Raw genomic sequence first — 16127 nt, 5'->3', positions numbered from 1 at the left:
CAAGTTGGAGTAACAACAGGACAGCAGCCTACACCCTCAAGCTCCAAATAAAGCCAAAGGTAATGAGACAGAAGAAGTACAGGGCTGATAGCAAAAGAGACAACTCTTTCAGATGAGAGCATTTTACCCATTTTTAAATAGTTGCTGTCTTTTTACACTTAGTCAGTTTGAGGAAAGTGTCATCTATGAATTCAACTATATAAAAAATCTCTATTCAAGGCACTCTGGTTACTAATATAAAGGTAGATATGTGTCATGGTTCCTCTCTCAAAAGAGTTTGTAATTTAGAAGAACTAAAACATGTCCTTATTTTGTTTTAAGTCTCAGACATTGCTTATATTCCCAACAGCTGTGCCATGTCTCTGCTTCTAACTCAGCATGGTTGTTCATTCTCTGTGTGGGTGCTATGGGAGGAACCTGGGTTTGTGTGTGCCTACTGGCTATTCATTTTCCTAACATCACTTTCTCACTTGCATGTTTCCCACTTCTCTTCTCTCTCCCTTTCCCTTTGTTTCTCCTGCAGAGACAAATACGTGCAACTGCTGGACCAGATCGCCCGGCAGATGATTGACTTTTACAAGGACTTGGTGACTCAGCGCATGATGGACCAGCGTATCCTAGAAGAGCTGTACAACTTCAAGAAAGTGATCGAGGAGCTGACCAGGTGAAAGCCTCGAGGCGCCTCTGTACAAAGCAGACGCCAGAGCCTGTCTTCACCTGCACTGGATGAGAATTAGGAGAGGCCTGGTTGGAGGGGAAGGCTCCTTTGCCTTTGGTGCTTAGCAAGAAAGCCAGGCAAAGAATGGTTCCTCATTTCAACTGAAAGCCAAATTCTGCCTGTATTTGATAGAGAAGAACCTGTTCTACATTATAGATACTTATCTTAAACGTATGTCCAGAGCACTTCCATGGTTGTAAGTGCTAATGTTCAAATTCCAAAGACAATAAATACAATATAGCAATCATGGCTAACGGGCTAACCTTGTGTCAAGATGACTAGTGGCAGGAGTGAAGAGCACAGGCTAGGCAGGCCAGAGCCGGGTTGCAATGCAGCATCTGCCTCTGCTGTGTTCACGATGCCCTGCCACATTGCTCTGCCTTTTCCTGCCAGCCCAAGTTCATTGCCAGACTTGAGATTCCATTCTGGATGTGCACTGGTGGTTTTGGTTTGGCTTATGGGGTAGCAAATGAAGAGAGGAAGATACACAGTAATTGAGATTATGTGTAAATCTGATTTCTAAGGGGGAAACCTTTTGGAAGTTTCCAACTCTGAATTTGAAATTTCTTTGTTCTCTCCCCCCCTCCCCCCCGTCCACCAGGGAACTTTGTCTGGTTCAGGCCCATGATAAGAGATTAACAATGGAAGCAGAGAGAGCCCAGAAGGACCTGGCAGAAGCTCTTTTGGCAGCAGAAAAGAATGCCAAGTGAGTTGGTCACGTTTATATTACTTGATAATGGAAAGGGGAGACACTTAATCGGTTTGCTTTCCTGGGCCTCAGTTGGCCTGTATATAAAATCCAGGTGGCCACCTGCTTTTTAGGGCTATTATGAAGGTTAAAAGTGACAGTACAAGAGAGCCCTTCAGGTGTCATCTCTTGAGTCGGTGTCAGTTAATGAAACCTTATAGGGACATGCCATGTTTGTATCCTGCCTCTGACTATTCTGACATTCTCTGCACAGGTCACAAAAGGCAGACAGTTATGACAGGAACCATATCTGTGTCTGTTCCCTGTAATATAATAAAAGTATTAATGTGGCTGTGCAATATTATGAAAGTATTTCTTACATTCCAAGAGACCGGAAGTTTTTCTGGACCTCAGGCTAGAGTTAATAACACTCCTTAAAGTTGATATCATATGGTGTGTCAGCTTCTCAGTTTAACTTCGGTTTACGAGAACATGTAACAATGAACCTCACTTGCCTTGGATTTCCTATGTAGTAAGCTTTTACAACTGAAGCTGATGCACAACTATAATCTTAAATGATGTGTTCTTCCATGCCCCGATCCAGAACAATGCATGGATGTTGTGTTACCATTTTCTGGAAACACCTAATACAGAGATTGAAAACAGTCTTCTGACATGAATATCACTTATGAATGTTGGTTAATAAACATTGCTGTTAAGGTACTGCTTGCTGTCTGGGTCACTTGGGGCTAGCTAGAGCCAGTGACTTAATTCCTTGTAAACCTCTGTTAAATATTTTTGTGAAGTAACCTGTTCCTTTCGCATGTGATGCTGTCTGTGCTGTTCAATAAATACAAAGACATTTGTTAGGGACAAACACACACACACACACACACAATCAGAGACACACACAGACATACAGACATACTGACACAAACACAACAGACAGACACACACACACATATGGAATACACAGACACAGGGACAGATTGACAAGACAGTCTTCAGATGGACACAGATTCAGACTCGTGCCACAGACAGAGAATGGGACTCACAGATTGCATGAGGGAAAGAGTTAAATCTGGACTTGCTCTTGGTTAAATGACTCCAAAGGCAAGTGTTTTTATTTCTTTCCTTCATATGACACAGATACATTATTGGTGACTCAGAACCACTCACTACTGCGTTTAACACAATTAAAGCTAGTAAATTCACTAAAGCTAACAGTGTAAAATGCTTTTCTCATTTCCTTTTGTAAAACTTTCAGTTCTGGGGAATCTAGCTAATAACTTGTAGCTAGTAACTCAGAAAAATTTCAAAGGCCAGCTCCAATGGAGTTTTTAGTTACATAAAATCCTTCCAGTTTTTTTCCCTTTGTAATATCTTACCAACAAATAGGTATGGTTCAACTAGGTGGAATGGCCATTTCATTTTTCTTTTGGAGAATGTTGACAAATTTTTAAACAGACTTCACTGCTCAAGATCATGTAAAATGAGGAAATTCATAGTACTTGTCTTCATTTACATCTTTATTCTGAGTTTTTAGAATAGTGCCTGTAAAATAATAGGTAATAAGTAAGTGTTTAATAAAGATATAAATTCTGGTTATAACTATTGTATTGCTCTCCTGGGTCCCGTATAAGGTTTAGTAGAGTAATATGTGATTATTTGTCTGTATTCAACATCTTGGGTTTTAAAAATATGTCATATTTGATGAAAATGAAAGCATTTTGTAAAATGCTTATTGAATTTCATAAATAAAAAATAACACTTGAAAACAATTACTAAAAAAAACCAAAAAGACCTTTCAGTTTTTTAAATGAAGAAAATGTGTGCATGTGGTGCATATGTCTGTGTATCTGTGATTACGTGTGTGTGTCTGTGACTACCTGTGTGTGTCTGTGACTACCTGTGTGTGCATGCATGTGTATGTATGTATGTATGTATGTGTCTGTGACTGCATGTGTGTGTGTGTGTGGAAGTCGGAGGTCAGTGCAGCTTCTTCCTCTATTCCTTTCCACCTTTTTTATTTTGCTTTTTATCCGTGCAGGTGTTTTGTCTGTATGTGTGTCAGTGTACCATGTGTGTGCAGGGCCTGTGGGGTCTAGAAGAGGGTATCAGATACTAGAACTGGAGTTACAGATGGTTGGGAGCTACTCTTTGAGTGGTGGGAACCAAGCTCAGGTCCCCTGGAAGAGCAGCAACACTCTTAAGTCTGTGCCATCTTTTCAGTCCCCATTTTTCCTCTTTTATAAATTAGGTTATTCATTCTCTTTACAAAATAGAAAGGCAAACACATTGTTAAAGTACAGCTCCACAAATTTTTTTTGTCTTTACCTGTGTGACTTTTCTCTCAATTATTCTGAGCACACGGAAGAAGACCTAAAGTGGTAGTTCCTTACTTATACCAATAATATAGTTCCATGTCTCTGGACTTAAGTTCTTTTTTTGGGGGGGAGGGTGAGACTGGGTCTCTCTGTGTAACCCTAGCCTGTCCTGGAACTCACTTTGTAGACCAGGCTGGTCTCCACAGAGATCCACCTGCCTCTGCCTCCTGAGTGTGGCATGTGCCACCATGTCTGTCCAAATTTTAATTCTTGTAGCAAAGTTACTATCAGTGAGGAGAATGCATTTGCCACTGTCTTAGTTAATGTTCTTTTGTTGTGAAGAGACACCATGACCAGAGCAACTCTTATAAAGGAAAACATTTAATTGGGGCTGGCTTACAGTTCAGAGGTTTAGTTCATTATCTGGGTGGGAGGCATGGTGGCATACAGGCAGATATGGTGCTAGAGAAGGAGCTGAGAAGAGAGCAAGAGACTGGGCTTGAGCATCTGAAACCCCAAAGCCCACCCCCAGTGACACATTTTCTCCAACAAGGCCACACCTACTCTAACAAGGTCACACCTCCTAATAATGTCACTCTCTGCACCAACCATTCAAATCTATGAGGGCCATTCAAACCACCACTGCCACTTTGGAACTTCTGTGTTTATTCTTTTCATCGTATTTACTGTGTGTGTGTGTGTGTGTGTGTGTGTGTGTGTGTGTGTGTGTGTGTGTCTGTCTGTCTGTCTGTCTGTCTGTCTGTCCTGAGAGTTGAAATCAGATTTTCAGGCTTGGCAGCAGGCTTACCTGCTGAGCCATCTTGCCAGTCCCCTTTCACCTGACAGTCCCAACAACTCCAGGTTGGTTAAACTCAGATGGTTTTTAATTCTGGGAGAGTCAATGGTATAAATTAAAGAAAAAGTACATTCTGCCAGACATGAAAGAAAGAAAGAAAGAAAGAAAGAAAGAAAGAAAGAAAGAAAGAAAGAAAGAAAGGAAGGAAGGAAGGAAGGAAGGAAGGAAGGAAGGAAGGAAGGAAAGAAAGAAAGAAAGAAAGAAAGAAAGAAAGAAAGAAAGAAGAAAAGTGTGTCTTAAGTTAGAGTTACTATGCTATGGTGAAACATCAAGACAAAAGCAACATGGTGGTGGGGAGGCAGGGAGAAAAGGGTTTATTTGGCCCAAATATCCAATTGAGAAAACCCAAAGCAGGAACTCAAACACAGCAGGACCCTGAAGGCAAGAACTGATGCAGAGGTCACGGAGGACTGCTGCTTACTGGCTAACTGGCTCTTGGCTCACTCAGTCTGCTTTCTCATGGCGTCCAAGACCATCATCCCAGGGATGGCAACTCCACAATGAACTGGGTCCTTCCATATCAATCCCTAATTAGGAAAATTTCCTGTAGGCTTGCCTACAGCATTTTCTCAATTGATGTTCCCTCCTCTCAGATGGCTCTAGCTTATGTCCAGTTAACATAGAAAGTAGCCAGGACAAGGTGCTTAATTATACATAAGCCTTTGGGTGGCTGGGAGGGAGTTTCTTTTTTTTTTAATGTTTTTAAATAAAATTATTTTTTATTAATTACAGTTAATTAATACCATTAATTATTAATTAATACAGTTAATTACAATTAATTATTCACTTTGTATCCCAAATGTAGCCCCCTCCCTCATGCCCTCCCAATCCCACCCTCCCTCCTTCATCTTCATCCATGGTCCTCCCCCAGTCCTTTGATGGGGAGGACCTCCTCCCCTTTCACCTGACCCTAGTCTATCAGGTCTCATCAGGAGTGGCTGCATTGTCTTCCTCTGTGGCCTGATAAGGCTGCACTCCCCTCAGGGGGAGGTGATCAAAGAGCAGGCCACTGAGTTCATGTCAGAGACAGTCCCTGTTCCTATTACTAGGGTACCCACTTGGACATTGAGCTATCATGAGCTACATCTGTCCAGGAGTTCTAGGTCATCTCTATGCATGGCACTTGGTTGGAGTATGAGTCTCAGAAAAGATCTCTGTGCCTAGATTTTTTTTTCCTCGCCTTCTGGAACTCCTCTACCCTCCAGGTCTTTCTATCTCCCCCTTCTTTCATAAGATTTCCTGCACTCTCCCCAAAGATTGGCTATGAGTCTTAGCATCTGCTTTGATACCCTGCTGGGTAGAGTCTTTCAGAGTCCCTCTGTGGTAGACTCCTGTCCAGCTCCCTGTTTTCTCCTTCTTACAATGTCCATCCCATTTGCCTTTCTAAGTGAGGATTGATCATCTTACCCAGGGTCCTCCTCCTTGCTTAGCTTCCTTAGGTGTACAGATTTTAGTATGTTTATCCTATATTATATGTCTAATATCCACTTATAAGTGAGTATATACCATGTGTGTCTTTCTCCTTCTGGGATACCTCATTCAGGATGATCTTTTCTAGTAGGGAATTTCTTTTAATCTTGACCTAATTATATGATTTAAGATTTTATTGCTCAAGAAATTGTCTCTTGTGCCAATGAGTTCAAGGCTCTTCCCCACTTTTTCTTCTAACAGATTTAGTGTGTCTGGTTTTATGTTGAGGTCTTTGATCCACTTGGACTTTAGTTTTGTGTAGGGTAATAAATATGGATCTATTTGCATTTTTCTGCATGTAGATATCCAGTTATACCAGCACCATTTGTTGAAGCACCATTTGTTGTCTTTTTTCCATTGTATGGTTTTGACTTCTTTGTCAAAAATCAAGTATCCGTAGCTGTGTGGGTTTATTTCTGGGTTTCTATTCTATTTCATTGATCCATCATTCTCTTTCTATGCCAGTACCATGCAGATTTTATTACTATTGCTCTGTAATACAGCTTAAGATCAGGAATGGAGATACTTCTAAACAATCTGTTGTTGTATAGGATTGTTTTGGCAATCCTGGGTTTTTTATTTTTCCATATGAAGTTGATAATTGTTCTTTCAAGGTCTGTAAAGAGTTGTGTTGGTATTTTGATGGGAATTTCACTGAATCTGTAGATTGCTTTTGGTAGGATGGCCATTTTCACTATGTTAATCCTACTGATCTGTGAGCATCAGAGATCTTTCCATCTTCTGATATCTTCTTCAATTTCTTTCTTCAGAGACTTTAAGTTTTTTTTCAAACAGGTCTTTCACTTGCTTAGCTAGAGTCACACCAAGGTACCTTATGTTATTTGTGATTATTGTGAAGGGTGTTGTTTCCCTAATTTCTTTTTCAGCCTTTTTGTCTTTTGTATACAAGAGGGCTACTGATTTTTTTAAATTAATTTTGTATCCAGCCACTTTGCTGAAGGTGTTTATTAGCTGAAGGAGTTCTCTGGTTGAATTTTGGGGGACAGTCATGTATACTATCATATCATCTGCAAATAGTGATACTTTGACTTCTTCCTTTCCAATTTGTATCCCCTTGATCTGCTTTAGTTGTCCTATTGTTCTAGCTAGGACTTCAAGTATTATGTTGAAGAGATACGGAGAGAGTGGGTAGCCTTGCCTTTTCCCTGATTTCAGTGGGCTTGATTTAAGTTTCTCTCCATTTAGTTTGATATAGCAAGATATAGGCTTGCTGTATATTATCTTTACTATGTTTAGTTATGTGCCTTGTATCCTTGATCTCCCCAACACTTTAAATATGAAAGGGTGTTGGATATTGTCAAATGCTCTTTCTACATCTAAGGAGATGATCATGTGGTTTTTCTCCTTCAGTTTGTTTATATGATGAATTATATTGATGGATTTCCATATATTCAACCATACCTGCATGCGTGGATTGAAGCCTACTTGATCATGCTGGATGATATCTCTTTTATGTGTTCTTGGATTTGGTTTGGAAGTATTTTATTGAGTATTTTTACATCAATGTTCATAAGAGAGATAGGTCTGAAGTTCTCTTCTTTTTGTTGGGTCTTTGTGTGGTTTAGGTATCAAGGTGACTGTGACTTTATAGAATGAGTTTGGGCTTTTTTTTTTTTTTTTTTTTTTTTTTTTTGCAAGGGAGACATTTGAACAGAACACCAACAGCACAGGCTCTAAGAGCAACAATCAATAAATGGGACCTCATGAAACTGAAAAGCTTCTGTAAAGCAAAGGACACCGTCATCAAAACAAAATGACAGCCTACAGACTGGAAAAGGCTCTTCACAACCTATATCTGACAGAGGGATAATATCCAGAATATATAAAGAACTCAAGAAGTTAAACAGCAACAAAACAAGTAATCCAATTAAAAATGGGGTACAGAGCTAAACAGAGAATTCTCAATAGAGGAGTATTGAATGGCAGAGAAACACTTAAAGAAATGCTCAACTTCCTTAGTCACCAGGGAAATGCAAATCAAAATGAACCTGAGATTTCACCTTATATTCATCAGAATGACAAAGATCAAAAACTCAAAGTGACAACACATGCTAGAGAGGTTGTGGAGAAAGCAGAACCCTCCTCCATTGCTGGTGGGAATGTAAACTTGTACAATCACTTTGGAAATCAATCTGGTGCTTTCTCAGACAATTATGAATAGAGCTTCCTCAAGATCCAGCTATACCACTCCTGGATATATGCCTACATGCCCAAAATATGCTCAAGTACACAACAAGGACATGTGCTCAACCATGTTTGGAGCAGCTTTATTTGTAATAGCCAGAAGCTGGAAACAACCCAGATGTCCCTCAACTGAGGAATGGATACAGAGATTGTGGTACATTTACACAATGGAATACTACTCAGCAATTAAAAACAAGGAAATCATGAAATTTGTGGGCAAATGGTGGGTTCTAGAAAAGATCATCCTGAGTGAGGTATCCTAGAAACAGAAAGATACACATGGTATATACTCACTTATAAGTGGATATTAGACATATAATATAGGATAAACATACTAAAATCTGTACACCTAAAGAAGCTAAACAGGAAGGAAGACCCTGGGCAAGATGATCAATCATTCAGAAAGGCAAATGTGATGGACATTGGAAGAGGGAGAAAACAGGAAACAGGACAGGATCCTACTATAGAGGGCCTCTGAAAGACTCTACCCAATAGAGTATCAAAGCAAATGCTGAGACTCATAGCCAAACTTTGGGCAGAGTGCAGGGAATCTTAGGAAAGAAGGGGTAGACAGAAAGACCTGGAGGGGACAGGAGCTCCACAAGGATAGCAACAGAACCAGAAATCTGGGTCCAGCAGTTTTTTCTGAGACTGATACTCCAACCAAGGACCATTCATGGAGGTAACAGAACCCCTGCTCAGATATAGCCCATGGCAGCTCAGTATCCAAGTGGGTTCTCTAGTAATGGGAACAGGGACTGTCTCTGACATGAACTCAGTGGTCTGCTCTTTGATAATCTTCCACTGATTGGGAAATAGCCTTACCAGGCCACATAGGAAGACAATGCAGGCAGTCCTGATGAGACCTGATAGGCTAGGGTTCAGAGGGAAGGGGAGGAGGACCTCCCCTATCAGTGGACTTGGAGAGGGGCATGGGCGGAGATGAGGGAGGGAGGGGTCTACAGCTGGGATACAGAGTGAATAAACTGTAATTAATATAAAAAATTAAAATTAAAAAATGTTATTGCCTTACAGTTTGTTAGGCTGTAGGCCTTAAACAAAGAATCCTATGAGCAAAGAAACAATGAAGATTAACAATGAGCAAAGATTGACAGTAAAACTACTGCCTTATTAATACTTGCATTCTGAATTCATAAAACTGTTTTAAAAACTGTGAGTGAGCGGGTGTGTGTGTGTGTGTGTGTGTGTTCATGTGTGTGTCTGTAAGCACACACATGTGGAAGTGAGAGGACAGCTTCTAGCATCAGTCTTTGCCCTCCACCCTGTTTGAGCCAGGGACTCTCATTTCTGCCACTGTGCTATATACTCCAGGGTAGCTACGGAACAAATGTCCAAGCAGTTCTCCTGTCTCCGCCTCCCATCTCACCTTAGGAGTGCTGAGATGAGATGCGTGCTACTGCATCTGGCTCTTTAATGTTCCTGGCGATGTGAACTCAGGTAGGTCATCAGGCGGCCAGTGCTCTTATTCCCCTAAGGGCTTATTCTGAAATTTTCATTGGATACAGTGGTATTTAGAAGGTTACACTGGACTTAGTGTTTTCATCATGACTACCATAATATTTGTAAATCAAATGTGAACTTTTAAATTTTACTCTAAAAAGCGTTACCAATATGTCCAGCAAGTAAGTATGCCATAGTTAACTTATGATGAGGCTTGAAGGAACAGGTTGTTTATTTTCATAATAAAGACATTTTTAAGTATCTAAGTAGATATATCTTCATTTTCTTTCAGAATAGTAGAAGACTACCATGACTTATATACATTACAGAGAGGAAGGATGGAGAAAGATATTAAACTGTTAATGTCAGAAAGAGACATTTGGAGCTCAGCCACATATGAACTGGCTCTAAAGGTTTGTTCCTCTGGAATTACAACTCAGACTCCTATATTAACTAAACTTTCATTTGATAATTCTTTTTTTTTTCTTTTTTTGTTTTGTTTTTGCTTTTCAATCCAGGGTTCTCTGTAGACTGGGCTGGCCTTGAACTCACAGAGATCCTCCTGCCTCTGTCTCCCGAGTGCTGGGATTAAGGGTGTGTACCACTACCACATAGCCCATTTGATAATTTTTAATTAAAACACACAAAGGGTAAAAAAAAAAGAAGGTAAATATTTATTGATAAATAACATGGTTTTGTGGGCACTGAAAGATGGAATGTTTCTTCTGTTGGGTAACTAGCTATTGTGAAATTCAGGACTGTTTTCTTCTTTAACCAAAACCTATAAACTATGACTATAAGTTCTTTTTTTTTGTTTGTGCATATATTAAAACTTATAACTTTAATGTATGCCAGTTTGTAGATATAATGTACATTAATTCCCTAGAAAAGGTAGTATGGCCAATATGTACTAATTCTAATGTCTATAAAAAGGAACTCTTATTGTTTCATCTCCTGTGTGTCACTCTGGTTATAGTACCTTAGCAAGTGAATCAAATGAGGGAACCCTATAGAATATGGAAATAAAGCTTTATTGTGAGAGCAGATCCCACAATATTCTACAATTGAAAAATGTATGTATGTTTTGCAAATAACGCTGGTCTAACATGTAGAAAAATGCAAATAGATCCATATTTATCACCCGGCACAAAACTAAAGTCTAAATGGATCAAAGACCTCAACATAAAACCAGACACACTAAACCTCTTAGAAGAAAAAGTGGGGAAGAGCCTTGAACTCATTGACACAGGAGACAACTTCCTGAAAAGAACACCAACAGCACAGGCTCTAAGAGCAACAATCAATAAATGGGACCTCATGAAACTGAAAAGCTTCTGTAAAGCAAAGGATACTGTTGTCAGAACAAAATGACAGCCTACAGACTGGGAAAGGATCTTCACCAACCCTATATCCAGAGGGATAATATCCAGGATATATAAAGAACCCAAGAAGTTAAACAGCAACAAATCAAGTAATCCAATTAAAAAATGGGGTACAGAGCTAAACAAGAATTCTCAATAGAAGAACATCGAATTGCAGAGAAACACTTAAATGTTTGACGTCCTTAGTCAACAGGGAATTGCAAATCAAAATGACCCTGAGATTTCACCTTACACCCATCAGAATGGCCAAGATCAAAAACTCAAGTGACAACACATGCTAGAGAGGATGTGGAGAAAGGTGAACCCTCCTCCACTGCTGGTGGGAATGTGAACTTGTACAACCACTTTGGAAATCAGTCTGGTGCTTTCTCAGACAATTAGGAATAGTGCTTCCTCAAGAACCAGCTATACCACTCCTAGGCATATATCCCAGCACTCACTCAGGAGACAGAGGCAGAGAGAGAGGCAGAAGCAGAGAGGCAGAGAGAGAGAGGCGGAGAGGAGGCAGAAGGCAGCCGCAGAGGCAGAGGCAGAGAGGTAGAGAGGCAGAGGTGGAGGCAGAGGCAGGCAGATTTTTGTAAGTTTGAGGCCAGCTTTGCATAGCAAATTCCAAATCAGCCAGGGTTGCATAGTGAGACCCTATTTCTAAAATTAAAAAAAAAATTAAAAATTCCCCACAAAGATAAACCTAGGACTGGATGGATTCACTACCAAATTCTACCAAACATTTAAGGAAGAGCTAACACCAGCATTCTTCAAACTATTCCACATAATCTGGAGGGAATGACAAAACCATCGTCATCCTACAGCTGCCTGTGTTACCCCAGTACAAAGACTAGATGAGGACACAGTAGCAACAACTAAACTATAGGCCAGTTTTCTTGAAAACATAGATACATAACTTAATAAAACTCTTGAAAATCATATTCAAGAACACACTAAAGTTATAAATATGACCAAGTTGTGCAATTTCTTTCCCTTGATTCAAGGTTGGTTCAACATATACAAATCAACAAACACATAAAGCATATTAATAGATGAAAACCACAGAGTTATCTCAACAAACACAGAAAAGGTATTGGAAAAAGTTCAACCTCTCTTCTTGATAAAAGTCCTCTGCCTGAGAGGCAGTGACCACCTTTAATCCCACTGGGAGGCAGAAGAAGTAGGTGGATCTCAGTTCAAGGCCAGCCTGGTCTACAGAGCAAGTTTCAGGATAGCCAGGACTCACGGAGAAGTCCTGTTTCAAAAAACCAACCAACCAACCAACCAACCAACCAACCAACCAACCAACCAACCAACCAACCAACCAGTAAAAAGTCCTCAAGAGACAAGGAATAAAAGGAACATATCTCCTTCCTGATTAGCTTCCTTAGGTGTACATATTTTAGTATGTTTATCCTATATTATATGTCTAGTAACCACTTATAAGTGAGTATATACCCTGTGTGTCTTTCTGCTTTTGGGATACTTCACTCAGGATGATCTTTTCCAGTTCCCACCATTTACCTGCAAATTTCATGATTTCCTTGTTTTTTATCGCTGAGTAATATTCATTGTGTAGATGTACCACAATTTCTGCATCTATTCCTCAACTGAGGGGCATCTGGGCTGTTTCCAACTTCTGGCTATTACAAATAAGGCTGCTACAAACCTGGTTGAGCAGATGTCCTTGTATACTTGAGCATCTTTTGGATACATGCCTAGGAGTGGTATAGCTGCATCTTGAGGAAGCGCTATTTCTGTCTGAGAAAGCGCCAGATTGATTTCCAGAATGTTTGTACAAGTTTACATTCCCACCAGCATGGAGGAGGGTTCCCCTTTCTCCACATCCTCTCCAGCATGTGTTGTCACTTGAGTTATTCATCTTAGCCATTCTGATGGGTGTAAGGTGAAATCTCAGGGTCATTTTGATTTGTATTTCTCTGATGACTAAGGATGTTGAACATTTCTTTAAGTGTTTCTCTGCCATTTGATATTCCTCTATTGAGAATTTTCTGTTTTTAGCTCTGTACCCCACTTTTTAATTGGATTACTTGATTTCTTGCTGTTTAACTTCTTGAGTTCTTTATATATACTAGATATTAGCCCTCTGTCAGGTATAGTGTTGGTGAAGATCCTTTCCCAATCTGTAGGCAGTCATTTTGTTTTGATGACAGTGTCCTTTACTTTACAGAAGCTTTTCAGTTTCATGAGGTCCCATTTATTGATTGTTGTTCTTAGAGCCTGTGCTGTTGGTGTTCTTTTCAGGAAGTTGTCTCCTGTGCCAATGAGTTCAAGGCTCTTCCCCAGGACTCTGAGTAAGATGCTCAATCCCCATTCAGAAAGGCAAAGAGGATGGACATCGGAGGAGGGAGAAATCAGGGAACAGGACAGAAGCCTACCACAGAGGGCCTCTGAAAGGCTCTACCCTGCAGGATATTGAGGCAGATGTTGAGACTCATAGCCAAACTTTGGGCAGAGTACAGGGAATCTTATGAAAGAAGTGGGAGATAGTAAGACCTGGAGAGGACAGGAGCTCCACAAGGACAGTGACAGATACTAAAAGTCTGGGCACAGGGGTCTTTTCTGAAACTGATACTCCAGCCAAGGACCACTCATGGAGATGGCCTGGAACCCCTGCACAGAGGTAGCCTATGGCAGTTCAGCCTCCAAGTGGCCTCCATAGTAATGGGGACAGGAACTGTCTCTGATATGAACTGATTGGCCTGCTCTTTGATCATTTCCCCCCCGAGGGGGGAGCAGCCTTACCAGGCCACAGAGGAAGACAATGCAGCCAGTCCTGATGAGACCTGATAGACCAGGATCAGAGGAAGGGGAAAAGGACCTCCCTTTTCAGTGGACTGGGAGAGGGACATGGGTGAGGAAGAGGGAGGGTGGGATTGGATGGGGAGGAGGGAGGAAGTTACGGAGGGGGACACAAAGTGAATAAACTGTAATTAATAAAAAAAAGTCTAAAAAAAAAAGGAACATATCTCAACATAGTAATGGCTATCCAAACTTTAAATGGGGGGAAGCCAGAAATGATTTCCTTTAAAATAAAAAAGGAAGATCTGGAAGTATGGCTCAGTCAGCATAGTGCCTGTCATATAAGCATTAGGATGAGTTCAGTTCCCAGACCCATGTTAAAAATCCAGGTGTTGTCTCATGGCCCCAGGTGCAGCACAGGCTGGGGGCTGAGGCAGACAGAGCATGCTGGCCAGCTAGTCTAGCCAATCAGTGAGTATCAGGTCCAGTGAGAGGCCTGTGTCAATAGATAAGGTGGAGGCGCAGGAGGGATGGGAAAATGAAGGGAAGTGATTGGCACAGAAGCCTGATGACCCTCAATTCAATCCGCAAAGCCCATATAAAGATGGGAAGAACTAACTCAAGTTGTTCTCAAACCTGCACGTGCACCCCCACACCCCTTACACCCCTCCCCCCACACTGGTAATAATGTATAAAATTTTATGAAGTGGTAAGCTAGAGAGCTACCAAGGAAGATATCCCAAGATAGCCTATTTTCATAAAGGAGGTCTTATGAAGGTACCCAGGACCTGTTTCCTGAGTCACATAGAGAGAGGATGGGATTCCTGTCCTCTGCAGATGTGTCTGCCAGAGGAACACTGACTCACCAAAGCCTGCAGCAGGCTTGTGTTCACTGAGTGAGTGCTGTGGGTAGGGCTGCTGCTCTTCCTCAGCCAGCTACTTCAGCTTTTGGGTGAGTCCTCTGTTTGGGTAGCCATGCATTGACAACAGTGTTCAGCACTTCTTCTTATTTTTTCTTTTCTTTTTTTAAATTTTTCTTTATTTGTATGTGTGTGTGTGAGAGAGAGAGAGGCAGAGAGACAGACACACAGAGAGACAGAGATGGGAGAGAGAGAGGCAGAGAGACAGCATGCATGTTACTGTGCTTGAGTGGAGGTCAGAGGCCTTTGGTTCTCCACTCCCCCCCTACACACACACACACACACACACACACACACACACACACGCTTAAGCAATAGGATGGCTAGCCTGAAAGCGTCCAGGGACTTTCCTGCATCCCGTCCCCACCATTCTGTAGGAGCACTGTGGCACAGAAGTGTGCTACTGCGCCAGCTGTGCCTCGGTTCTGGGATTTGAAGTCAGGTCGTCACACATCACCTCGTGGGCCATCTCTTCAGCCCCAGCGTGGCTGCTTTTCCATGGATTGTCTTTCTCACAACAACTTTCAGGTGTCCTGTCGTCATCTTTGGGAGGTGCTGACGCTTGCCCAGTGTTAAGCGTGGTCTGAATTCTCTTCTCTGGTTGGCAGCTTATGCTCTTCCAGCTTACCCAGAAGTCTTGAATTGTAATTTGAATACAACTTGAATTGTGCTTCTAGTTCAATAGTTTTAGAAATATGTATATTTGTGGTTCAAATTACTCAGTTAGTAAAGAAATTTTGATGAAGTAATGACAATAAAAATTGATATGTAAAAACATTACAAGTAAATAATGGTGTTTAAAAACTTTTAGGTTCCTGATTATAGTACTTTTTTTTATTTATAGGTAATTGAAAGAAATAGAGTCATAATGGCTAAAAAACTCTTCCTCAATGAAAAAGGCTGGAATAAATATGCTAAGCATTTCAATATAATGCTGTCAACTAAGGTAAATCCCAGTTTACCTAAGTCAAGGGTAAAATGACTGTAAGTGTTATGTGTTGAAGCCATAGTCTTGGCTTTGCTAAATTGAGTACAGTTCTATACCAAATGCTTTATTGTGGGTAGAATGAAAAAAAATATAAGGGAAGAAATAACTCTTAGTTACATTGTCTTCCATTGTAATCGAAACAGTACATCTAATAACACTCCAGAGTTTCAGAGAGTTACTCATTTGTTAATGCTTAAGCTAAAATAAAAGTAAGAGGCAGTGCTTGGGCATGCTGCTTATGCCTGTAACCTCGAAATGCAGGAGGCTGAAGCAGGAGGGTCACAAGTTCATGGCAAGCCTGGGCTATAGAGAAAGAGAGGAGGAAGAAGAGGCAAAGGTACACGAAGAGAGGGAGGAGAAAAGG

At 40.9% G+C, this 16127-nt stretch overlaps 1 protein-coding gene across 1 annotated transcript in view; it reads left to right on the top strand.

Moving 5' to 3' along the window:
- Positions 1-16127, top strand: part of Axdnd1 (axonemal dynein light chain domain containing 1) — a 105241-nt gene that overhangs the window by 19868 nt on the left and 69246 nt on the right. The window contains exons 9-12 of the mRNA XM_060365089.1: positions 524-664; positions 1320-1424; positions 10018-10138; positions 15620-15721. Coding sequence (XP_060221072.1) covers positions 524-664; positions 1320-1424; positions 10018-10138; positions 15620-15721 — 469 coding nt within the window. The remainder of the gene's footprint in view (positions 1-523; positions 665-1319; positions 1425-10017; positions 10139-15619; positions 15722-16127) is intronic.

Source organism: Meriones unguiculatus, chromosome 11 (genome assembly GCF_030254825.1).
Source record: "Meriones unguiculatus strain TT.TT164.6M chromosome 11, Bangor_MerUng_6.1, whole genome shotgun sequence".
NCBI classification, from domain to species: domain Eukaryota; kingdom Metazoa; phylum Chordata; class Mammalia; order Rodentia; family Muridae; genus Meriones; species Meriones unguiculatus.
The sequence above is the reverse complement of the archived record's forward strand: the minus strand, read 5'-3'. Positions and strand labels throughout refer to the sequence as shown.